The 24,456-nt window shown below is 41.8% G+C and overlaps 1 protein-coding gene across 4 annotated transcripts; it reads right to left on the bottom strand.

Annotated features, from left to right (window-relative positions):
• Positions 1 to 1,877: 1,877 nt before the first annotated feature.
• Positions 1,878 to 22,999, bottom strand: RBBP5 (RB binding protein 5, histone lysine methyltransferase complex subunit). Of its 4 annotated transcripts, none has more exons than XM_005306416.5 (14): positions 22,667 to 22,999; positions 20,927 to 20,952; positions 19,868 to 20,040; positions 18,931 to 19,071; positions 18,140 to 18,302; positions 17,177 to 17,286; positions 15,974 to 16,093; positions 15,091 to 15,244; positions 14,908 to 14,979; positions 14,165 to 14,282; positions 12,485 to 12,554; positions 11,542 to 11,771; positions 9,164 to 9,358; positions 1,878 to 4,805 (listed from the first exon to the last, which is right to left on the bottom strand). In XM_005306416.5, the coding sequence occupies exons 1-14, from the start codon at positions 22,683 to 22,685 to the stop codon at positions 4,780 to 4,782; spliced, it is 1,617 nt and encodes a 538-aa protein (XP_005306473.1). In that variant the 5' UTR covers positions 22,686 to 22,999; the 3' UTR covers positions 1,878 to 4,779. The 4 variants fall into 4 exon arrangements, with proteins under 4 accessions (XP_005306473.1, XP_005306472.1, XP_005306474.1 ...); XM_005306415.5 differs by having other exon boundaries at positions 1,878 to 4,808; positions 22,667 to 22,985; XM_005306417.5 differs by having other exon boundaries at positions 1,878 to 4,808; positions 9,281 to 9,358; positions 22,667 to 22,945.
• Positions 23,000 to 24,456: the final 1,457 nt, after the last annotated feature.

The following is a 24,456-nucleotide window of genomic DNA, read 5'->3' as shown; positions in this document are numbered from 1 at the left end:
AATCCTCCAAGAACAAGGACTTGAAGTGAAACGCTGCTAAAGAAAATGCAACTTATTAATAGGTTAGTCCTTGTTCATCACGTGGGTTCCTATTTCTATAACAGACGTTTCACATCTCATTTTAAACTACTCAACTCCAACAACAGGAAACCCCCTTTGATACAAAATATTTTAATTTAAACTCTCAGGGAACAGGAAGGAGAACTCAAAAAATGATTTTAAAACAACTTCTGGAGCAAAGAGAAGTTATTCCAGTTGAATTTCTCCAACCCCAAACTACAAAACACAATCCATAATAAAATCTTGAAACCCCAATACAATGCCAACAAAACAATAGGAAAATAGTACTTACCATGTACGTGAGGAGTACTGTCTTACATATTTGTACCCTGAAATTTAAAGCATTCCCCAAATCTCCAAGATCACGAAGATAAGCTTTTGATTTCATTGCCATCAGCACATCACGAGTTAAAAGGCAAACTGGTAAATATTTTAATATAACCACTTATATGCTTGGCTATTTTCCTTTCAAATAGGACAGCAGACATTTTGTATATGCAGGGAGGTGACCTGGTTCTTCACTTCCCTCCATGGCTCAATTAAGTCTCTAAAGTTTCCATAACACATGCTACTCTGAAACAATTATGATGTCATAAGCTAGCCTTCCATGAGGCAGGATGATGGCACAAAGAACGTCGCACACATCCAGGCAAGCATCGTAAATGGATTATTTGATGAAGAAAGCTCCAAAAAGGCCACAGCACCTTAAAATACTGAAGTTAGTAAAGCCAGGCTGCCCCATGTGAGCTGACAGTATCAGTGTTAGTGCATAAGGCTGGGAGTCAGGAGCCCAAGGTTAAATTTACCACTAACAGAGGTGGCTGCAACTGCACTGATTTCAGATACCACTTATATTAGCTGTGAATTTGACACCCAGGATCTATTCTGGACTCAGTTACTGACTCACTGAGTGACCATTGGAGAGTCACAACCTTCACATTCCAATTGATACATTAGCAAAATGGGCACTGCCACTTACGATACACGGGTGTTGGTGCAGGCAGAGAAGAGAATGGTTCCAAAGCAATGGTTCACAGAGTTGTGAAAGTCTTCGAAGACAGGTGCAATAAAGTGCCAAGTATCGTGTGTCATGAGAAGTAAACACGGTATTTATTTTTGATGGAGCAATACAGTATTCTGACAATAGTCCAGTAAACAAAAGTAATCCGTGAGCAGCAAACTGAGTATTGGATATTACTAAAGATCAGATTGCAGGAACACGGACTTTTTCCTTAAAAATGAACAGCACTAAAATAACTGCACCTCTCTTCCCACCATCACCTTAGATTATTAAAGCTGAAAAATTTTTTAAAATCTAGTTTACTGTTCTCTATTTATGCTGTTCACTTTCTCCATCTCTACATTCTCCCAATATTTATACTAAGCTCAGCACAGCATCAGAGTACTGGAACATAAATTCAATTAAGTCAATTTCTCTTTTCCTTACGGTCAGTTTCACTTTCAGGTTCTCTGTCCAGGAACTTTTGTGTTGCACACAAATGCAAACTTGTAATTAAGACCATCTGCTTGCACTGTTTTTTGTTTGTTTGTTTATTAAAATATGGAAATATTTTTATTAGACTAGGAATTTGTTTTTGTTAAAGTTTATTCAAGCAAATTCTTGCTACAAAATAAATAAACAATCCCAAGACTGTAAACTCTTTGAAGCAGAGACGGTTGTTTTCTAAGTTTCTACGGCACCTAGCACAATGAGGTCATGATCCATGGCTAGGATCTCCAGGGACTATCACAATTACCACAATACACAAATAATAATAATAGAATGAAAGGAACACAGAGAGAGACTTACCCACAAGTTTAAGAAATAAAACATACCTCTTTATTTACAAACACAGAAGCTAACATCACTGCTCTGTTGTATAACTGGCCATTATCTGACACATTTTGTACAAAAACTACAGAGATATCAAAATAATGAATTAAAAAGAGAGGAAAATAAACCAAGGACATACACTGTACAATTGGAGAAGCATTCAACACTGAAGGCTGGAGTCCATGACAATTCATATGCCTTAAGACAATCTTCAGAGCCATCACCTGGGCAGCGTTAGGGCTTGTGATGGATTCAGACACACCCTAAGAGTTTAAGGTATGAAATGAGCTGTTCAGAGAGTTCAAAGGGCAAAGAAAGCTTATGAGAGTATATGTGAGGGCGGAATCAAAAATAGTTTCATTAAATGAAGCAAGCCACTGAACTGCAAGTTAAGAAAGCTGGTGGTTTTGTTCCTATGAAACTATTTAGAGTGTTCCTTCACCTTCCATGGTTTATTTCCAATGTTGCTGCTGGCTGCTTTGCTTAAATTAGACCTAACATAGGTACCTGCCTGACTCATCTCTTGGGCTTCTGGTACAAGTGGATATTTTTGCATGAAGGATGTTTGGAAGTTAAAAGAAGCAGTGAAAACAGGTTGAATTGACTAAGCCAAGGAAATAAATGAAAGTAGCTGAAGAGCAAGTGTAACACACCCCGGGCAATGAGGGGCACTAAGACTGAAAGCTCTATTTTAATTTGTTGCATAAAAAGTCCAACAACACGCTAGTGTCACCTGGAAAGTAGGCAGGGATGGAGAAAGAGAATCTCTACATGTCCCATCTGCTAAGTCTCAAGTAGAACAGACTTTCTTCAGCTCAGGGACTGAATAAGGATCACCTTAAATTCAGATGTGTGTAGCCCACATAATCCTGAGAATATAAGGAGGTTATTGGGGGAGATGGTACTGTTAAACGTCAGTTTTTCCAGGACTTCTGTGTGTATCTGTCACCTGTGGTTTGTCATCTACAACTGAAATGGAAAGAATGAGCAGCCACACAACTTATAGGTTGCGATTCAGAAGGTAGCATCATTCGAATACACCTGCCAATTTTTGTCATTCTAGGTGATATCACCATGAAAGAGGACATCCCATAATGCTGTCTCAGGTTTAAAAAGTATTAAACAAGTAAGCACTTGTGAAAAATATTACACAAACCCTGTACAAATTAAAGTAACAACTGATCTCCCAGACTGCACACAGAAACTAGCCCCAAAGCCCTTTTTTGCAAGACTGTGTGTGGAAGCAAATCCAACGGTCCATTTTTGCTACTCAAGCTAAGATAGTGATGTTATTTATGTAGGGTCCTTTCTTACACAGTCTGGAGCACTTCCTGAAAAGTATTAGGAGCCTTCAACTCCACTGAGTTCAATGAGAGTTGAGGGTACTCAGGATACTGAAGAACCAGGAGTATAATTTGGAAGACATCCGCTGCCTAATTTCCTATCTCTACTAGTTTGCAAGAAGTTCTCTCCTGACCATCACTGTGGCACACTCCAAATGGTGGCTTGAGCCTGACATCAACAATGCCCAGTGTACATGTTCTATAACTGAGCTATTCTGTGTACATATTAATCAATGTCACTTAATCATCAGCAGGGACAGTTGTTAAGGAACAATGCTGACTGACTTTAGAGACGTTCCCATCTAGTTCTCCTTGCACAGAAGAACAGGGGCAGCATTATACAGGTCACTGGGGGACAAGGGAATTAAAGCATACATGGGAAGAAGAAAAAAGGTTGAGATTTTGAAAGCACACACAAACCTCCATCTTTCCCCTCTCCTTTTTTCACCAGGGGAAAAAAAATTTTGACCACTTTAAAACAATATATAAGGATCCTTGGCTCTTAAACCTGTGTTACTGTTTCATGATTGGCTTTTCTTGGCTCTTATTCAAGGTCTTTGATATTTAACTGAAAAAAAGCTTGAGTATTTATACTACAGATTCTTTTGAGATAAAGATTGGGTTCTCTTTCTTCTCCACTTGCAAGAACAGGTCAGCAAAAGAGGGAGCCAGCTGCCTACACTATGGCACCCGATATGACAATATAAAAAGAACCAACACTGCAGGCAAAGAGATAAAGTAGCAAAATGCAACCTTTTATACCTCAGCCTAAAGGCAACAAAGTCAAATTCGTGGGTCTTTTATCTAGACTTATTCTATCTTCTCCCTCCCCAATTCCACCAACAAACAGTGTCATGAAGCTGGCATCTTTCACCTCCACAAACCACTGCATAAAGTGCCCATTCTTTGCAGACTTCAGAGACTATCTCAGCTTCTAATCCGAAATCCTTGCCTGATGGCGTGGCATCAGACCTTGCACACAACCAGCAGTGGTGATACAAAAGGGGTGTGTGTATGAAGATATTAACAGATTTTCTTTTAACTCACTGTAAAGTACTGTAGAGATGGCAGAGAAGAAAGAAACAACAATTCACTGAAATGAGAGTTAATGAAATGGAAGTTCTTAGGAATATACAGTCAGAGGATACATGGTCCTGGGAATAAAAATCTTGGCATGCTTCAGTTTCAGAACTAAAATCTTTGAAAGAAACAAACGGAAAATGATTTCTTAGCTTGAAGAAAGCAGGGTGCTTCACTTTAGCAAATGCTATAAGGAGACAGTCCACTCAGTTTCTTTGCAAATCTCCTGTCCTGAGAGTCAATATCTTACACTGTTCGTGGGAGAGAGGGTTGAGGAGAAGGAATGAAGGCCATTTTCTCTTCCATAATTCACTTCTTATAAAAGTCACTCCCTGCATCCATGAGCAATCAGGTTGCTGTATTAAGTTAAAGTCAGTCCATTATCTGACTGAGCACCTTGTCCATATTCCACATTATGGTGCCAACATAGGAAAGAACAGAGGAAGAGAAAGCAGAATGTCTTCATAACAGTTCTGAGATTGCACCACCTGCTAAAGAGATCAAAGACAGGTGAAAAATATTTCATCATCAGGGAATCCAAACAACTGGAGGTCATCAAATATGCTAACATTGCCAGAAGAGCAGGCTAAAACAGATATTTTCAATATAGCGCGACACTTTTCAGAAGCATAATCACGGGTTTGGTGATTATACCACCACTTAAGTTGTCTGTGCACAGAATCCTAAACACATGCAGAAATACCAGATACGGACTATAGGAACTCTGATCTCATTTTGCAGGAACTTAAGCAAACTTACCTGGTTTAAGTTTCGGACTTTAATCCCCAAACTCTGATCAAAACACAACCGAACTCAAACGCAAGCTCCACTTGGTTTTGGATTTGAACAGTTTTCTTTGCACAGTTTCAATCTTAAATTATAAAATGGCCCAGGCAATTGAGCTTGTTTATACTGGGACTCATTTTCAATTGAAGAAAATGCATTTACCGTCAGACTGGGCAGCACAATGGCAGCGCTTCATCTGTACTGGGCTCAGCAACCCAGGCCCCTGACTTGCAGAGACTGCTGCACTGCCATGATGCATTCAAACAGCATCCGGAGGAATTATGCATATTGCACTGCTGTTTTAGCAATTGACTGACTAATTCACAAAGCAGCCCTGCAAGAAATTAGTGACTTTAAGCAGGAGGTATGATAAAAAAAATCAGTCTTCGCTAGCGAAGTGTCTGCTTCTGCATGGTGGGTCAGACCATAAGCAGGCAAGACTCCTAAAGCAGAGAGGAAACCGGCTGAGTTTGAAGGTGACTATCCACAAGTGGCATACACTAATGCCCTCAAGAAAAGATTGGTTGCCTAACGGAGCATGCATGAATACAGGGTGGACAAGGGAAAGGAGAGAAGGTAGGCCTGAACATTTCTCTTTGAGATAACAGGGCTCTAGGAGTTGAAAGAGTGTATGCTCCTCCGGGCAGGGCATCTCTGGCTACTCCATCAACTTGATTCACCAGTAGGTTCTCCTCATATTGACCTCAATCCTACACTGAGATACACTAATATGGATCTAGGAGGAGTCCCATTAAGTCCATATGACTCCACGGGCGTGTGCACTAATGCAGTTTTCAGAGTAGCAGCCGTGTTAGTCTGTATCCGCAAAAAGACAGGAGTACTTGTGGCACCTTAGAGACTAACAAATTTATTAGAGCATAAGCTTTCGTGGACTACAGCCCACTTCTTCGTATGCATCCGAAGAAGTGGGCTGTAGTCCACGAAAGCTTATGCTCTAATAAATTTGTTAGTCTCTAAGGTGCCACAAGTACTCCTGTTCTTTTCACTAATGCAGTGTCTCTCAACCTTTTTGATAGCAGGGACCACCAGCTTGCTGCCTTCCTAAACTGTGTCAGGGAGATCTCAGGGACCGGCGCCCGTCAACAGAACAATTGTTGAGAAACACTGCACTAATGGATCTTAATAGAAAATAAGTACTGTGTAAAAATAATACTAATTAACTGCTTAATGCCCAAGCAAGCTCAAGAACATCTGAATTAGCACTAAATGAAAAAAATAAAATCCTTACTCATAGCACAAAGTAAAAAAACAAACAAACAAAACATATATATATATAATAAATAAGGCTCCACTGCCCATTAACATCCACTAAGATTGCTAAAGCTAGTGGGGGAATGGCTAAAAAATTTTTTTTAAAATCCACTACTCTTTAGGAAAGAGAAGCCCCCATTTTTCAGGCTCTCTAAAAAGCGTGTGGCCTCCACTGGTCCTGTAGCCACCGTTCCACACAAGCCATACAGGTGCGCACATCTCAACATCAACAATAATAATGGGTAAAATTCTATAGCCGGGGTGCTACAGTCTGTCAGACTATACCATAACGGTTCCATCTAGCTTTGATAGCCAGGAGTTTATAATGATGTGTAAGAACAAGGAAGAAGGAGCCTATTTTAACTTTTACTGCATTCAAAACACATACGGGGAAATTTCTTTTAAAGGGAATTATAGAGGAGATGGAAGTAATACTGATGGCAAGCTGCAAAGGAAATGTAGGTGTGATCTGCCTACAAAAAAGCACTGAACAACTTCTGTGGTTTTTTCCCTTTTTTTTTTTCTTTTGTTTGCAAATAGTGGTGAACGGTGAACCGTGTATGATGCTTTTCCATTTCCATAACACAGTTATGTTAATTAGCAGTGTGGTAAAAGAAAATAATGTACAGTATTCTGCACACACTCATTCTTATATTTGTTTGGTTTTAAAACTGGTTCCGTTCCTCCAGCATGACATGATGGTGCAGTCAGGATGTGCAATGGACGCCTGCCTGGATAATTTAGAATCTTCAGAAACCAGATACTCTTTAACACTATATTTTTGCTTTAAAAGAAAGTATATGGTGCTTAATTACTTGGACAATCAAGGATAATTTTAGAGACGTTGAAGTGCCAAAATTAGGACGCCATTTGAAGCCATCCAACACCATCATCATCAGGAGTAATTTTTGCATAGTGTCACGTTTGTTTTTGGCTAACAACTTCAGTTTAATTTCAAGCATTTTGGAGGGTGCAGAACAACAAGAGATTAAATACCAGTCAAGCTGCACACCCAATGGACAGATTTTGCCCTGGAAGGTAGACAAATTTCTGATATCATATCCCCTCATATGCCAAGAACAAGCACTTATTGATACCAATACAAGCAACATAACAGGAGCAGAGCAGGAAGGACAATGAGCAAGGTGGGTAACATAGGACCAGCAGTGTGGGGAGGAAGGGGGGCGGAAAAAAAAAATCAAATCTGGACAGCCTAAAATCCATAGCAGCAGCTGTTGAGCTCAAGGATATGCAAAATTTTGTGTATGAATCAATCATGCCTTTGGGTCTCCGTGCACCACTCTTAACTCACTTCAGCACACCTAGAAAATGGGGCACAACACAGCAAACCACAATTCCTATTTTGGTTTTCTGTACCTAGCTGAGCCTTTCCAAATATGCAGGTAGAAGAGCAGCTTCCCAATCTGCTACCGCAGCATGTGTGAAACGCGGACCTTTGTTTTCAGTCAATTTCAGCTGAAAAAGGGCATTGTCAAGTAGCTAAACCCCCATCTTTAGGTAAGCCAAATACAACCTAATGTTAGTGCACAAGAACCAGAAAGTGACCAAAAAATGTAGAGTCAGCAAATCCTGCTCTCACTTACAGCAATACAACTCCCACTGAATTCAATGACATTCCAACACGGGCATGAGAGCAAAATTAATTTTCTCTTGACAGTGTCCTTTTTAAAATATCCTTTAAAAAATAAAGGATGAAGTAGAGCTCTTCTTCCCCTGCCAGAGCAGAGTGCTGTACATCTGCTAAAAGGAGGATCATAACATTTCTTTATAGGAAATTAAGCTTTTACCTAATGGAAAGTGGCAGGAATATATTTTGGCAGAAACCATTTAAACACAGACACAGTACTCTGATACAGTAAGGAAAACAAGAGTTTTGGTTGCTACTCATTCAGAAGAGGCCCAGAGGTGGAGCAAATAAAAGATTTCATAAGCAAAATTACTTTTTTGTGGAAATCCACTGAATATTTATAAATTCCTTCATGGTAAATGGTTAGTTCCTTGCAGAATCTGTGTGTGTTCACTGAATGGGGAGGCTTGTATGGTGAACAGTATTACATGAAAGCTAACTACTTAATTAAGAACCAGAGATAATCCCTAAAATGTACAATATACCAAAACAAGGAACAGGAAAATCAAGTCAGCCAGAAGCTTCTAAAATGCAGCAATAGTCTTTGCACTGTTAAGTGTCTGCAACCAAGGGAAAACAGCCACTGTTTGGAGCAATGCTATTATGGAACAGGTTTTCCCCTCTCTCTCAATTTTGCTTATGCAAATTTTAGGTTCTTTGGCACATCAATCACTGCTGATGATGGCATGGAGCAATCAGTACCTTACACCTCAAAATCCTCCACCACTTACATTCTTTCCTAACACATATTTCAAGAAACAACTTCCCTGACTGGCAAACTGAAGCTTATTATGAATGTAAGAACTGTCACGCACTACGTTAAAGAATCAAACCACCACCACCTTTTTTGCTGTTGACATAACATTGAATTAATATTATATTGGAAAATCCTGTATGTTCTTTAGTTGCAGAATATGCAACAGGGTGTGTGTTTTCATTTTGTACATTGTTTTGGTTTTATGATCAATATAAAGTTATTTACACTTTAAAAAAGGAAAATTTTGTCTATCCTTGACAGCAGCTAAACACTTAGTGAGCAAATGCCATTTGGGAAGATAAAGTGATAAGACTATATCAAGTCAGGGTCTGTACAAAGCAAGGCCACCAAGCAAGCCAACGACGCTCACGCTGGGTCCTTACCTGTCAAAGGCTGTCCCAGCTCCGCCTGCACTTTACCCTTCGCTGCTCCTTCCAGAGGTAAAGCACCTCTGTCCCCTTTGTAGAGTTTCGGTTTAAATGGAGAATCTTTCTCTTTACCTTTTGATCCTTTAGGCCTGCCTGCTTGCTTCTTCTTGGATTTACCATCTCCCTTCACACCCAGCAGTGGATGGACTTCTGCAAAGAGACAGATACATCTGAAATACTCGCACATGCATTATAACCATTGGAGTGGCAAATTGAAGTCACCTGACCCACCACTCCCCTTACATCTCTGATGTCAGAGGATGGGATTTATAAGAAGGAAAACACTTTCTTTAAAATCTGTAAAAGATGGATCAGTGTAGTCATTTCAAGAAATAAGACCAACACCCAATCACTTTGGCTGCATGAAATCAGAGGAGTGAGGGCAAACAGGGACTAGGATTATGGTAATGATTACTGCAGCCACCATTGGCCTAAGTGTCACCATCTCCAACAGCTAAATCAATGCTGCTGAAGAGAACGCTTTCCCACAGGATGAAGGCCAGCTTTCTGTGAAGGAGACAAATTCAGTTTTAGCAGAAGTTGGCTCTCTGAGGCAAAATACAGTGGCAGAAACACAGAAGAAATGTATTTTGCTATTCCTGGTCCTACTTATGAACTCTAATATAATTGGGCTTCGCCACCTTTACCTACCACCATATAATGCTGCATTTCTGTTGGCGTTGGCCTAGACTCTAATTCTATTTCAATGTGGGAGCTAGCGGAGATAGAAGTGACTTATTTAATGGCAAAGCTCTTCCACTTTACCTTACTATGGCTAAATGAGCAGATGAATGAATGAAGTGGAGTGCCTCAAGGTTCGGTTTTGGGACCCATTTTATTTAATCTATTTATAACTGACCTCGGAACCGATTGCAGGAGCGGGCTGATAAAGTTTGCGGATGATACAAAGGTGGGAGGCGTTGTAAATTCGGAAGAGGATAGGGATATCCTGCAGGGAGACTTGAATGAGCTTGTGAATTGGAGTATCAGAAATAGGATGAAATTTAACAGTGAAAAGTGTAAGGTGATGCATTTGGGGATGACTAATAACAATTTTAGTTACAAGATGGGGACGCATTGGTTACAAGTAACGGAAGAGGAGAAGGACCTAGGGGTCCTTGTAGACCGCAGGATGACTATGAGTCGACAATGTGACGTGGCGGTGAAAAAAGCCAATGCTGTCTTGGGATGCATTAGGCGAGGGATATCTAGTAGGGATAAGGAGGTCCTGCTTCCGTTGTACAAGGCGCTGGTGAGACCTCATTTGGAGTACTGTGTGCAGTTCTGGTCTCCCATGTTTAAAAAAGATGAACTCAAACTGGAACGGGTGCAGAGAAGGGCCACTAGGATGATCAGAGGAATGGAAAACCTGTCGTATGAAAGGAGACTAGAGGAGCTTGGGTTGTTTAGTCTGACAAAGCGAAGGCTGAGAGGGGATATGATTGCTATCTTTAAATATATTAGAGGGATTAATACAAGGGAGGGAGAAGAATTATTCCAGCTTAGAACTAACGTGGATACGAGAACGAATGGATATAAACTGGCCGTGGGGAAGTTCAGGCTTGAAATTAGACGAAGGTTTCTGACCGTCAGAGGGGTGAAATATTGGAACGGCCTTCCGAGGGAAACGGTGGGGGCGACGGACCTGTCTGGTTTTAAGATTAAGTTAGATAAGTTTATGGAGGGAATGGTTTAATGGTAAAACATAGTAGTCAAGGAAAACCAAGCAATGGTAGGTAAATAGCATAATGGCTAAAAGGGGTCAGGATGGAGACTCTTGCCTATATGCTCGGGGTCTTACTGATCGCCATATTTGGGGTCGGGAAGGAATTTTCCTCCAGGGCAGATTGGCTGAGCCTCTGGAGGTTTTTCGCCTTCCTCCGCAGCATGGGGCAGGGATCTCTAGCAGGAGGGTCTCTGCCGATTGAAGTCACTAATAACAGGATTGGGGACTTCAGCAGCAGAGTCCAGGGAAGGGGTAGGGACGGTTTTATGGCCTGCAGCATGCAGGGGGTCAGACCAGATGATCATAATGGTCCCTTCTGACCTTAAAGTCTATGAGTCTATGAAGTACAAAGAGCACTAAAAATCATTGTTTTAGAATGACTTCACTCATTCCTAAAAGAATACGAGTTATAGCAGAACTTGGTTCAGGGTGATGGCCAAAGACAACTACTATCAAAAGCAACATAAAGGTTTTTGACTATTAGCACGATTAGAGATTGATTTTGTAACACCTGGTCTTGAAACTGGTGGGAGCTGGGAATGCTGCAAAGATGAAACACCCATCTTCAAAGCAGAATGGGCACTAAATGATGGCAACTTTCACTCACCATCATTAGGCACTCCTTGCAGTTCAATGTTGGTCATTTTGGGTTTCTTCTTTGGTGGCTGAGGTCCATCAGATGACGACTGCCTCTTCTTCTCGGAACCTATTCCCTCATCAGTTAGGGAGGTCTGGACAGCATCAGGTGGGGGTCCATAAGGGTTTTCTTCTGGGTCTTCCACTTCAGGAGCAATAGGTAAATACAGCAACGCCTTGGAATCCTCCAGTTCTTCATCGCTGTAAAAGAGAAAATATTTTAGTTTTAAACCATGCACATTTAATATACTTTTCTCTAGGTCCCTAAAGTAAGATGGTCTCTGCAGGAAGCAGCCACACACGGACACTACACAGTTACCAGACTATTCCAGAGAACAAAAATCTGTATTGCCAACAACAAAGAAGATTGAGAAGGGAAGGCGAAGCATTGTGGAGGCAAGGCATTTAACCCCTAGGAGGCACAGTGCTCCTCACGATACACAAAGCCGTGCTAATGGATTTCCATAGGTCTTCCTGGACCGGAATTACATTGGTTATGATATGAGATTTGAAGATTAGGCAAATTAAAAAGGTAGAAATAGAAGCATCTTTAGAAGTTTGTCAGGGATATAGGGGGAAACAACAGGGGACAGCAAAGGGATAGGACTATAATCTTATTGTTTCTTAAGGCCAACTAAAGATTGAGCTTTAGCATGAAGTGCTAGGGTTTTATACCTTGCTAGTGCAGTATGTAAGACTGCAGAATACAATCATTTTGTACACTCAATATAGTCTGGTCTCAGTAAATTATTCTCTAGACATGTAACTCCTCTCGCACTACTGGGAACACATGCAAAATCCCAACACATGGAAATAAGAACACAGACGTGTTATATATAGAATGAGTGCAATTTATATATTACACAGAGAATCATGGGCACATATCTGGGATTTCCAGTTTTTAAAAAAATTACCTGCTACAGAAAGCAGCAATAGGATCTACACTGGTTACATCCACTTCCTCGTCCTCTGCAGCATCAGCACCTGAAAAAACAAAGAAATGGAGCAATATAGCCTGAAAGGGAAAAAAGAGATCTCCCCTTAGGAAGCTTTAGCTGATGCCCGAATCTCTAGCATGCAAGATCTGGAATCACAAAGTTAGGCAGAAAGGCTTAGAGCATTTCTCTTGAATACATCTGAATCAGACTTTTCACCTCTTCCCTAAGTGTCTGGGTAATCCAGCAGCAACAATGTTTTAAAATCCAACCTCTACCTTGTTAATCTGATTGAAGTTGGAATCTGTAAAAACCATGTAAGCAGACACGTTCAGGTGTCTAGCATGCCTTCTGTAATGGTTGCAAAGGGTTAGGCCTTATCTACACCACCAGCCAAACCATTTTTTTCTGAGGGAGAAAATGGGGGAAGCTCATTGCAAGTGGGAGAGCATTTCCTACGCTAGGTGGATCTTAAATTACAGGGTAGTATGTCAAAAATACATTTGTTTCTATTTAGTCATAAACCACATCTTACGAGTGCTAAAAATGCAGCTTTATATGAGTAAATAATTCAAGTTTTTACTATTTCCTATATCATGTTTTAAAATGGACTTAAAATTATTTTACAGATTGCAGGTGATTAACTCAGTGGTTTTTTTTTAATACATATCTATAAGAATAACTTAACTACCATTAAATGCCTTTTGCTGCCATTTATATAACTTTTTAAAATCATAACAAATTTGATTCTATTCTCAATTCCAACAAACCCCCATTATCCAGTTCTGGGCGCCACATTTTAGGAAAGATGTGGACAAATTGGAGAATATCCAGAGAAGAGCAACAAACATGATTAAAGGGCTAGAATACATGATCTATGAGAGAAGATTAAAAACTGGGTTTCTTTAGTTTGGAGACCAGAAGACTGAGGGGGGACAGAACAGTTTTCAAGTACATAAAAGGTTGCAAGAAGGAGAGAGAAAAATTGTTGTTCTTAACCTCTGAGGATAGGACAAGAAGCAATGGGCTTAAATTGCAGCAAGGGCGGTTTAGGTTGGACATTAGGAAAAAATTCCTGTCAGGGTAGTTAAGCACTGGAATAAATTGCTTATGGAGGTTGTGGAATCTCCAGCATGGAAGCTTTTTAAGGGTAGGTTTGATAAACATCCTACCTCCTTTTGTTGGTTTCAATCTTTCACTCAGGTGTTTTTTTTTTTGGGGGGGGGGGGGGGGGGGGTTTGGCACCACCAAGTGGCGAAGTTACATTGCTACTGCTTGAAATTCAACATTTCCTCTCCCACTAATAATAGTGATCCCCTGCAAGAGGCTTACTGCATGTTTGCTTACTACTTATATCTTATCTGTGCATAGGTATTTCACTTTGTATGGCTTATGAATCATAGGCGCTGAAGTCATTTTTTACATGAAGCGTTGGATGTCAAATATAAACCTTGGAAACAAAAGCATAAGTGAAGCGTGTTGCTTTGCCTATGACCAATAATCCTAGATTGTTTTATCATCTATCATCTCGCTACCACTGCTTTTAATCACATATCTTTAATTTCTATTTTACTATTTATCCAGACATAAGAATTATTTAATAAACATTGGCACTTACGGCCATGTCTCTGTTACAAGCATACTCGCATTACATGTTACCTGTCTGCTCTGGCTCACTCTTATCTTCATCCTCAATGTCAAACTCTGACTCCCTCTCTTCATACTCTACGTTTTCATCCAACTCTTTAAAGTCAGGCGCAAAGGCACTCCAGTTTTCCTAAACCGCAATTCAAAGAGAACTTTACCTTGTGCAAACAAGCAGCAACTGCAATGACAGCAGCTGTGTAATTGTACTCTAGCTCCGCCCCCAAATCCTCCAAACCATGTGCACTGCCACAAGACCAATCCCTCTTTGAGCTTCATAGTCACATGGCAGACTAAACACTGTAAAAGTGAGTTTCTGTGGTCATTTTTATTTCCTTCATCCCTTGAAATCTCATAGTATCTTTGCACATTGATAAGGACTCCCATAACCAGAAGGATGCATGCTATATTTCATCATTTTTGTTTGTGATTATGTTCTCAGAGCTGTTATCTGCAAATAATAAATTGAGAAGGACACTGCTCCCGTTATGTGAGAATTCAGGCTCTGCAATAAGGCCCAGATTCAGCAAGGTGCTTAAGCACAGGCTTAAGAAAATGAGTAATCCCTTAATGTTCACTGCTGTGCTTAAAGTTAAGCAAATGCTTAAGGATTTTGCTCACTCAAGACCTAATTCAGTAACATATTGGAAAGAAAAATTCTGCGGAGCATCACCTGCCGGAATACTCAAAATACAACCTGCCCAGAGAGAATTAACTGGCTACTATTCCCTATGGAAATTAATCTGTAAAACACCTACCACTTGATTCTGAGCCCATATTGACACAACACCACTGGAAATGGAAGCGATGATTGGTCGGACAGGATGCCACTGGAATTATTCAAATGGTAAAAGGGGAGAAAGAAAAAGTTTATTTTTAAATGGATTAAGAAAGTTTGTTAGAATTATAACTGACAGAAAAATTATGGGAGACACACTCACTGCTACATCTAGCAACAGCTCCCCTCTGGTTCCATGGAGGATTTTCACTAGGTTTCCAATGCTCTTCTCCCAGATGTACAGGGCATGCTGCCGTGCTGATCCTGCCACTATGTACTCCCCATCCCCAGAGAAACAGCACTTCTTCCACGGTGTCCTGCATGCAAGGGAATTAAAAACATAAGACCGGCCATACTGGGTCAGATGAAAGGTCCATCCAGTCAAGTATCCCATCTTCTGACAGTGGCCAATGCCAGCTGCTTCAGAGGGAATGAACAGAACAGGTAATCATCAAGTGATCCATTCATAAAACAACGCAACTTGTTACATTACTGTACAATGTGGAGAAGACAGGATTCTAGCAAAGGTTTCACGGGAAAGAGTTATTAGGTTTTCTTGGGTGAGAGGTTCATTGAATTCTTTTATTCATTTGAAACCCGTGCCTTATAGTGTGTTTAAAAGCCTTGTTACACCAAAGGCCACCCTGAATGAGATCCATTCATTGTCTAAACACACCGAGCAGTGAATGCTACACTAAGGCCTAGTCTTCACTTACCGGCTGGTCTGGCGGCACGCCATCGATGTTCTGTGATCGATTTATCGCGTCTGGTTAAGACGCGATAAATCGATCCCGGATCGATCCCGGAAGTGCTCACAGTCGGCGCCGGTACTCCAGCTCGCCGAGAGGAGTACGCGGCGTCGACGGGGGGAGACTTCCGGCCGCGTCTGGACCGCGGTAAGTCCGGACTAAGGTACTTCGAATTCAGCTACGTTATTAACGTAGCTGAATTTGCGTACCTTAGTCCGAAGTCCGGACTAAGTGGGGACCAGCCCTAAAGCACATAGCTTTATCTCTCAAGCCACCAATCTCTCTGCTGCTTCCTACCTGTTTACTAAATCCTGAAGCTTCTGCATTGGCTCAGGCTCTCCATCTCGCCCACAGGTTAGTATTTCCCGACCATCATATACCCTGATTATTCGGTCAGCTGTATTTATTAAAAAGCAGCTGTGGGAAGGAGAACACAGTTAGAAGAGAGTTCATTACATCAAAACAAAGACTTTTTTAAAGTTTTTTTTTTAAATCCTAAACTAAACATGTAAAATACCATAATTTTTATTATACATTCAACATTAAAGGTCTGTATCTAGAAGAAGCGGAGCACTCACAACTCCCCCTTGAAGTCAATGAGAGTTGAAGGCACACATCACTTTTCAGGTTTGGACCCCAGATAAACAAAACATTTCCTATAACATGTACTTACACTAACCAGAAAAAAAAAATGTATGCCAGAGATATATTAATCTCATCTCCTTCTATTTCTCCCACTTTTAATTCAAAAGTAAATTTATCCTTTAAAAGCTAACCAGAACTGTGAAACCAACACACTGTTCTGTCACATTTCCAGCTCTTCATATTGTCTATTTATATAACAGACAGTGTATAGCTGCTAAGATTGGCCCTGAATTTTGTAGTTGACACATCCCCCACAGCAACTAATTTTGGAGCCATAGCAACAAGTATTCATGCTCTTTTACTCAGAATATTTTATCCAAAAGATCACAAATCCTAAAGCAGCCTATCAGGGGGTAGCCATGTTAGTCTGTGTCCACAAAAACAACAAGGAGTCTGGTGGCACCTTAAAGACTAACAGATTTATGTGGGCATAAGCTTTTGTGGGTAAAAAAGCCTCACTTCTTCAGATGCATGGAGTGAAAACAACAGATGCAGACATTCCATAATGACAATTATAGAATGCCTGCATCTGTAATTTTCACTCCATGCATCTGAAGAAGTGAGGCTTTTTTACCCACAAAAGCTTATGCCCACATAAATCTGTTAGTCTTTAAGGTGCCACCAGACTCCTTGCTGTTTTCCTAAAGCAGAATGGAACCCTTCTAGTGTTATTCACTGCTGCACTTCAAGGGTTGATTGTTGCAGCAGAGGTAAACAAATCTCTAGAGGTGACAAGTAAGGAAACATTTACTTTCAATGTCTGTCTCTGGATTAACATATGTTCTGTTCGTGTTTTTATAATCCATTCATCCATCTTAAAACTTTTCTAGTCACCTCCAATTTTCTCCTACTCACCTTCCTTTCCGGGCAAATTCTATTGATTTAATAGCTGTGGTGTTGCTGGTTCCAGTTGTTACTCTGAAGGAAGCAACCAGATCCTGAGTATCTGTTTTTAAGACCAAGATCTGAAGATTAAAGAAACAGAAAATAATCAGTATCTTCATTAACACTCACAATGTGAGGCTGTGTGATCTAGGTATAGTGCCGGGGACTAAGGGTACATCTACACTACAGGGGGGGAGTCGATTTAAGATACGCAAATTCAGCTACGTGAATAGCGTAGCTGAATTCGACGTATCGCAGCCGACTTACCCCGCTGTGAGGACGGCGGCAAAATCGACTTCTGCGGCTTTCTGTCGGCGGCGCTTACTCCCACCTCCGCTGGTGGAGTAAGAGCGCCGATTCGGGGATCGATTGTCGCGTCCCTCCCGAGAGATCGATTTCTACCCGCCGATTCAGGCGGGTAGTGTAGACCTAGCCTTAGTCAGGATTCTTGGGTTCTAGTTCCTGTTTCTGCAACTAATTCTTGTGTCCTTGAGCAACAAGGAACTTGTCCATTCTATGACTCATGCTGCCTCTCAGGAATATAGGGAGAATATCTACCTCATGGTGAGAGGCTTAAATCAGCAGGTATACGTTACTGAGTACCTCTGATAAGAATTATACATCTATAGCACTTTTTATCATGCAGTTTATGTGCACTAGAGGAAGAGACACCCCCTAAAAATCTTTTCAAAAACAGTAGCAATACAAGTAATACTTAGTACTTAAATACCATTTTTTAATCTATAGATCTCAAAGATAGAGTCAAAGTGCTTTACCAAGGAAGGTCAGCATCATTATAGTAGCAATGATTCAAGAAGCTCTCAGGGAACATGTCTCACAGACCAAACAAAGGACTTCATCCCTAGAAGAGTCAGACACCTGGACCAGTAATTGCATTCTTTCACTCACTGAGCATCAGCAGTGTGGTCTCACCTTCCCCTTGGCATTGCCTGTATAGATATATTCCCCTCGCCTGTCGAAAGAGGCCACCACGTTCAGATCGGAGTCATCATCCACAGGTAGAACAACATGTTTTGAATCAGACAGCGTTAGCATCACTGGTGCAGATTTCATGGGACACACCAAAACCCTGTTTCTGCAGAGGAAAAAAGGAAGAGGTAGCAGTTTGTCTTTTTTTCTTAGAGTCTCCAATTTTCACATTTACAAGTATGAAAAGAGTTGAAGGAATTTGAGAAAAGCAGGGATGTATTGTAGCTGAATATGATACACGTTATTTTGTTTCCTTGGCTTCTCTCTTGCATCCATGAGCAATAGATATTAAATGAAAGCCCTAATATCTTTGTTTTCTTGTCCTGACTTATTCTTGCAAACAATCGTAAAACAATATGATCTGGTGTTTATTTTTTCCTTTTTGTTTACATCTCTTTATGGATGTTTTCCCAAGTTTATACATCAAGTGTGTCAACTCAACAAGAAATTTGTAAATAAATTGTTAACACACATCCTTTTGTTTACCCTCTTCCACTTCCCAAAACTATTTTTCAGCAGGCTAGAGTCACTGCAAAAACATTTTTATTTTGTTCGCATTGCTAACACATTAAAGGGAGAACATCTGGTGGACTAGACACAACAGTCAGGTTTTTAGAAAAATCCTTTTGTAAGATCTAATAAACATGTTTTCATGATTATACAACTATAGGGAAGAGAGCATTCATTCAGCTCATAAAAGCCTCCTAAAAAGGGATCTTTTCCATACAACTTACTGGTCTCGGGGGTGATACTGAACTTTCAAGATGGGTGAAGGGAACCGAAATCTCTGGTCACAGTCTCCGGACAGAACATCCCACTGTGATACAATGTTATCAGTTGAAGCACTCACTAATTTGTGACCATCTCGACTCCAGCTGCAAGAGAAGAGACACATATTAACCTTTCAGGGAAAAAAAAATATATATACACAAAACCTATGCTCACAAAAAAAAAATAGTAGTTTAAATAGTCTATTAGAACTATGAGCCACTATTATAAAACTGTCTGCTGGACAGCTCCATGTAGCTTTTATCTTTGTGTTTCCACAGACTGATTATGCATATCATTAAAACTCACTTAGAGAATCAGATCCTATGAAGCACTGGCTTAGATCATCATTTATTTGCTTTTGTAAGTTGACTTCAATGGGTCTTGAGAATGGCCAGCACTTCACAGTATCTGGCCCACAGCAAGCACAGATTTGACCAAATTCCATTCACAGCAAAGTAGAAATATTATGCTAATACATAGATTATAAACCTGAATAGAGTGAAACCTTGGAATGAAGTTGCTTTAAAGTATCCTCTAAAATTCTTTGGTTTTAAGTGCCAATTACATCTCTTGACAGAAAGAGAGCTCTTTTAGATTAGAGGAGTGCGTTCTTGATGCAGTAGTCTTGACACATCAAATTTGAAAGGCATGCCATTCACAGCTATTGAGAAAAGAGGCAAAATAAGGCAAAGGAACCCGGAGAGGAAAGAGTGGCATCCAACATCAAAGGGGTGGAGAATCTTGAAAGAGAATCTTAGGAAATTCAGAAGGGAGGTAAGGAATGAGGCTTTAATTAACTGAGTACTATAATCCCTTAGGAGCCTGCCATAAACTCTGGTTTAGTACAGAAATTTCATAATACTTCAACTCACATTCAACCTCTATAAGATAACTTCTTACCATAAAGAACAGACAGGGTGGATATGGGCACTTATGATTTTGGCAATGCCTCTTGTCAAGAAGTCCCAGATGACAATGCGGCCATCGTTACAGCCCACTGCAAGCAGAGTGCCCCACCTGTTAAAGGTACACGTCAAAGCCATACTGATACAATCCAGCGTCCCATCGGCCTCCTGGAAATAAACAATGGCAGAAGAGACTGTGAGAAGCCAAACTTCTGTTTTCAAGCTTTGTGCCCACTTTACTTTACCTACTTTTAAACCTTAAGTGCAAAATGTATGAGCTACCACCCGAGATTTCAGTTGAACACCAAGAGCCAGATGCTTGGATGATCAGTAGCCATATCTTGAAGGAACATTCAACCAGGTTTAAGCCCAGTCATTAGGAGTGAAATTGCTTTTAAAAGGGCATTTTCTAAAGCTCACTAAGTACAGAAATATGTTCACAATTTATTTTGAAGGGGAAAAGGTAGCATATTTAAAATTCCACTTCTCCAAGCCAAATGGCAAACAAAAGAAAACAAACAGCCAGCAGAGGTGTAAGACAGTCAGAGACTACTTTTTATTTTTAATCCAAGTTCTATGCTAAGAGTGTACTTTTCGTGAGTTCTGGGAGCCACAAATTTTAACCTGATAGATTTCTAAGTTAAATAGCCTGATGCCAGATTTGAAGAGAATATAGAAGTAACAGGTTCAATTCATGAACAAACAGTTTTTTGATTCTCAAAGAAGACTGAAATACTCAATGTAGAGATTTATACCCACACAGCCATCTCTTCCCTACTCCACTTGACTGTTTACAAACAAGACCTGCATGTACAATGGTTCCATTAGCACAACTAACTTTGGGATGGATATATTTGCAAGGCATGATGACTTTCCTATTTTAAAGTCTCAATTAAGCATAGCCCCGTAACAGCCGACTTATTTGTTTGGCTTTTGGTTTTTTAAAAACAACAATTAAATGATGCGAGACAGATTAAAAGCGAATATAAATAAAATCAAGTCAGTAATCCAACAAAAACTAAAGAAAGAGTGACCTCCCAAAAAAGAGACTTACCTCAGGATAGTTCTGTCCAAAGGACTCTGCAACAAAACAGAAACATCATGCTTGAATGAAATTCTATGAAAATCACATATTTCATATTGAACAACCCCACATTGTTTCCATTTAGACACAAGGCTGCTGTCATTATTCTAATAGATTAGGTTTATAATTACACTGATGGTCTGATCCTACAAGCACGCTCAACTCTCAGTACAATCAATAAGAAATAAGGGCACTCTGCATACAGCAGGATCATGCCTTAAGCTAACAGATAAATCATGCATATGTCATATGGGTCTTCAAGTTTTACCCCAGATGTAATGAGACTTACCCGACTACCGAGGCCTGTCCCAAATTTGCTGTCACTTTTCATACAAGATTCTTCCCCCTCCTCCTTCCCTCTGCCCCCAAGATTTCATAAACCTGCACAGACTCTGGCTACATGAATGAACTGCTGTGTTGGTGTAACTGGCCAAGAGCATGTTTGCACGAGAACCACCATCAGGCTGACACCTCATCCACCCCCATAAGTAGTCTGAGCCATTCTACACTGCAAAATTAGGATTCTCTGTTTTTTTAAAAAGCAACAGAGGGTCCTGTGGCACCTTTAAGACTAACAGAAGTATTGGGAGCATAAGCTTTCGTGGGTAAGAACCTCACTTCTTCAGATGCAAGATGTTTTTTTAATGTCAACCCAGCCTCTTGACCAGGTTTAGAGGAGAATCAAAAGCACTCTTGCCCCCAAACACTTGTCAAAACCCTCCAACATGCAGCTTCCTGCCGCCCCATCTCTTTGTAACAGGTGCCCCATGATTTTGCTTCAAAAAATCTCGTTTTTCTATTTGTAGACTCCAAATATGGGAATATTTCTCAGAATAATAAAACTGAAGTACTGAATTTGGGTTGGGGGGGGTAAGAAATTATTTCTGTCCAAAGAATGACAGCCCCACACTCTGGGGAGCAGTACAGCTACAAAGTTCAACCTGCTTAACACCCCTGCCAGTGGGGAGGATGGGAACAGCCTGCAGGTTTGTGTACACAGGAGTGCTACCTACTCCTCCGGGTGAGACCCAAACCAGATGCTGTTTCTGCATGTTCCCTGGGCAAGGATGTAAAAGCGAGTGACAAACTGCAGCAGCACAACACAGGCCACGCATGATGCTAACAAACCAGCCAGTGTCACCAAAGGGGACCAGACCTGAGCCCCCACTGTAAAGACCAGGCCCTCTGCTGAGACTGCTCCGCCCCAGGAATCTTGTGGGCCCTGGACTCCCCAGTACAAGGGGCTTTGCCCCTCTCCCCCAGCAGGCCCCTTCCCCAGCAGGGGCCCGTTCCTCCCTGCCAAGCCCACGCCAGCCCTTCCCTTCTCTATCCCCAGCCCAGCTCTCCAGTCTCTTCCCATCCCAGCGCACCCCCTCGCTGGCCCTTCCCTGCAGGACCCGCCCCGCTCTGTCCCCAGCCCAGCACACCCCCTCGCTAGCCCTTCCCTGCAGGACCCCCCCCCGCTCTGTCCCCAGCCCAGTGCACCCCCTCGCTGGCCCTTCCCTGCAGGAACCCCCGCTCTGTCCCCAGCTCTCCCAGGCCCTCGGGACTCCGCACACCCACTGGAGGACCCTCCCCCCTTCCAGAAGCGGGACCCGGCCCCGGGGACCCCACCGAGGATGCCCCGCACTGCCGTCTCCGAAGCCGCCCCCTAGGGGGGAGGGGAGCAGATGGGACTCCAGAGGGGGCAAAGCGCGAGCGCCCACTCACCGAGCAGCTCCAGGTTCATCTTGGCCGCTGTCTCGCTCCGTCCCCGCCGCTCACCGTCAAAGACCCCGGGGGCCTCCTCTCTGAATGGGGCTGCCCTACGCGCTGCCTGATAAACTGCCCCCGGCGCGCGAATCTCTTCGCGGCTTCCCACCCAGACCTCTGCTTCTCCCCACGGCCGGCTCTGGAGCGCGGGGTGGAAGGGAAGCACAGCCCCGCAAGCCGGGCCGCGGACTAGGAAGTCAGGCACCCCCGCGGCCACCCCGCAATGGTGCCCGGGGAAAAGGTTCCTATCTGGAGCAGACAGCCGAGAGTGAGGTTCCGGGTACACGAGGGAGAGATGGCAGGGGCGGGGCTCTGGCACAGCTCCGAGGAGGCGGGAGAAGCTCTATGCTAATTGGCTTCCTCTCTTCCCTGCTGGGAGCGAGAGGTGGCGGGGGCAAGCTCTTCTCCAGCCTCATAAGATACTGTACAGCACCACCTCTGCAGCTCTCTCTAACGCTCAGATTTTTGATTTGGGCATTGCTCGGGTTTGTACAATAGCCCCAGGGGGTGGCTGTAGGAGCGTAAGCAGCATTCAAGAGCAGAATTTGTCCTTGATTCTGTTCTCCTCCTGCACATAGATTTAAAAAAATTTATTAAGATAATGTTAAAAAAAGTGAACGGCGCAGAGTTTAAGCATAGAAGGTTCTGGTTATCAGGGAATAACATACAGACTATTGAGGGTGCAAAGTTTAGTTTAAGATCGAGTGGCGTAAGGAACACATAATCTGCAATATCCCTGATTGGGGATAAAAGGTTGATGGGTCAAAGTACAGACATTTGGTGAGATTTAATGTTCAGAGAGTTAATGATTCCAGTTCATATGATCCAACGGAGAAAACCCCTTGGTCCCTTTCTTGTAGTCGATTAACAATATCACTCTACACTACACCTTTTAAAAAATTTTATTAAAGTGATAAAAAAAACAAACCCTAAATAGCTAACCCCACTCATTGGTAAAAGCAACTTAGCACTGCACTACCCTGCCCTCTGGCCCTGGTTAACAAGGTGTGTAATGGAGCTTGTTAAAGAATCAGAGGGGAGGTCCTGTTAGTCTGTATCCACAGACTGTTAGTCTTTAAGGTGCCACTGGACTCATTTTTCTTGTTAGATAAAGTGACACTAACTTAAGTCCAGTTTTGAAAGAGAAGCTGGACCTGTATGAAGCACACATCTAGAGACATTGATAAGCAGCTTCCATTCATACAGAAAAGTGGCTCTCACATCACTCCTCCGATAGGTTGCTATAGGATTCTGCACTAGAGGATTCTGCTCTCCAGCAGACCAGTTGCTTAAAAAGAGGGAGAGGGCCATTTCTGAAGGACAAGTTAAGAAACTTGACAAACTAGTAAAAGTAAGGGGCAAGATCTCCCACTCACTAGGTGACACGATACCTTACCCCACCCCCAAACACACATACAAAAAGAGAAACTAAGAGGAGACAATGGTGCTAGTATCAGACACAGGCAGGAGGTACGTTTTACTAACTTACCGGCAATAAATGTCTTTGATCTTACAGGTTACCAAGTCAGTCATTTCATTCTGCTTGGGCTCTCACTTTATGTAAAGCTGATGATTAGATAGGGAGATAGAGAGCTTAGAAGGTTGAGTTGCGGAGAAGCACTATGGGGTTATTACAGGAGTTTTAGCTAGATAACAGAGTTCAACCCTCATAGCTACCAGATGGGAACAAACTTCTTCTGGCTACTCTGCTCAGTAAAAGCTACAGCCATAATAGCAATACTTAATTT

Source organism: Chrysemys picta, chromosome 4 (assembly GCF_011386835.1).
Source record: "Chrysemys picta bellii isolate R12L10 chromosome 4, ASM1138683v2, whole genome shotgun sequence".
Lineage (NCBI taxonomy): Eukaryota > Metazoa > Chordata > Testudines > Emydidae > Chrysemys > Chrysemys picta.
Note: the sequence above shows the minus strand (reverse complement) of the source record. Positions and strands in the feature narration are given on the sequence as shown.

Excerpts from the sequence above, each read along its gene's own strand:
- RBBP5 (XM_005306415.5), bottom strand. Across the intron at positions 20,041-20,926 it reads TTGGACAGAACTATCCTGAG|GAGGCCGATGGGACGCTGGA; the intron begins GTAAGTCTCTTT and ends GTTTATTTCCAG. Across the intron at positions 11,772-12,484 it reads ATTGCTGCTTTCTGTAGCAG|CGATGAAGAACTGGAGGATT; the intron begins GTAATTTTTTTA and ends TCTCTTTTACAG.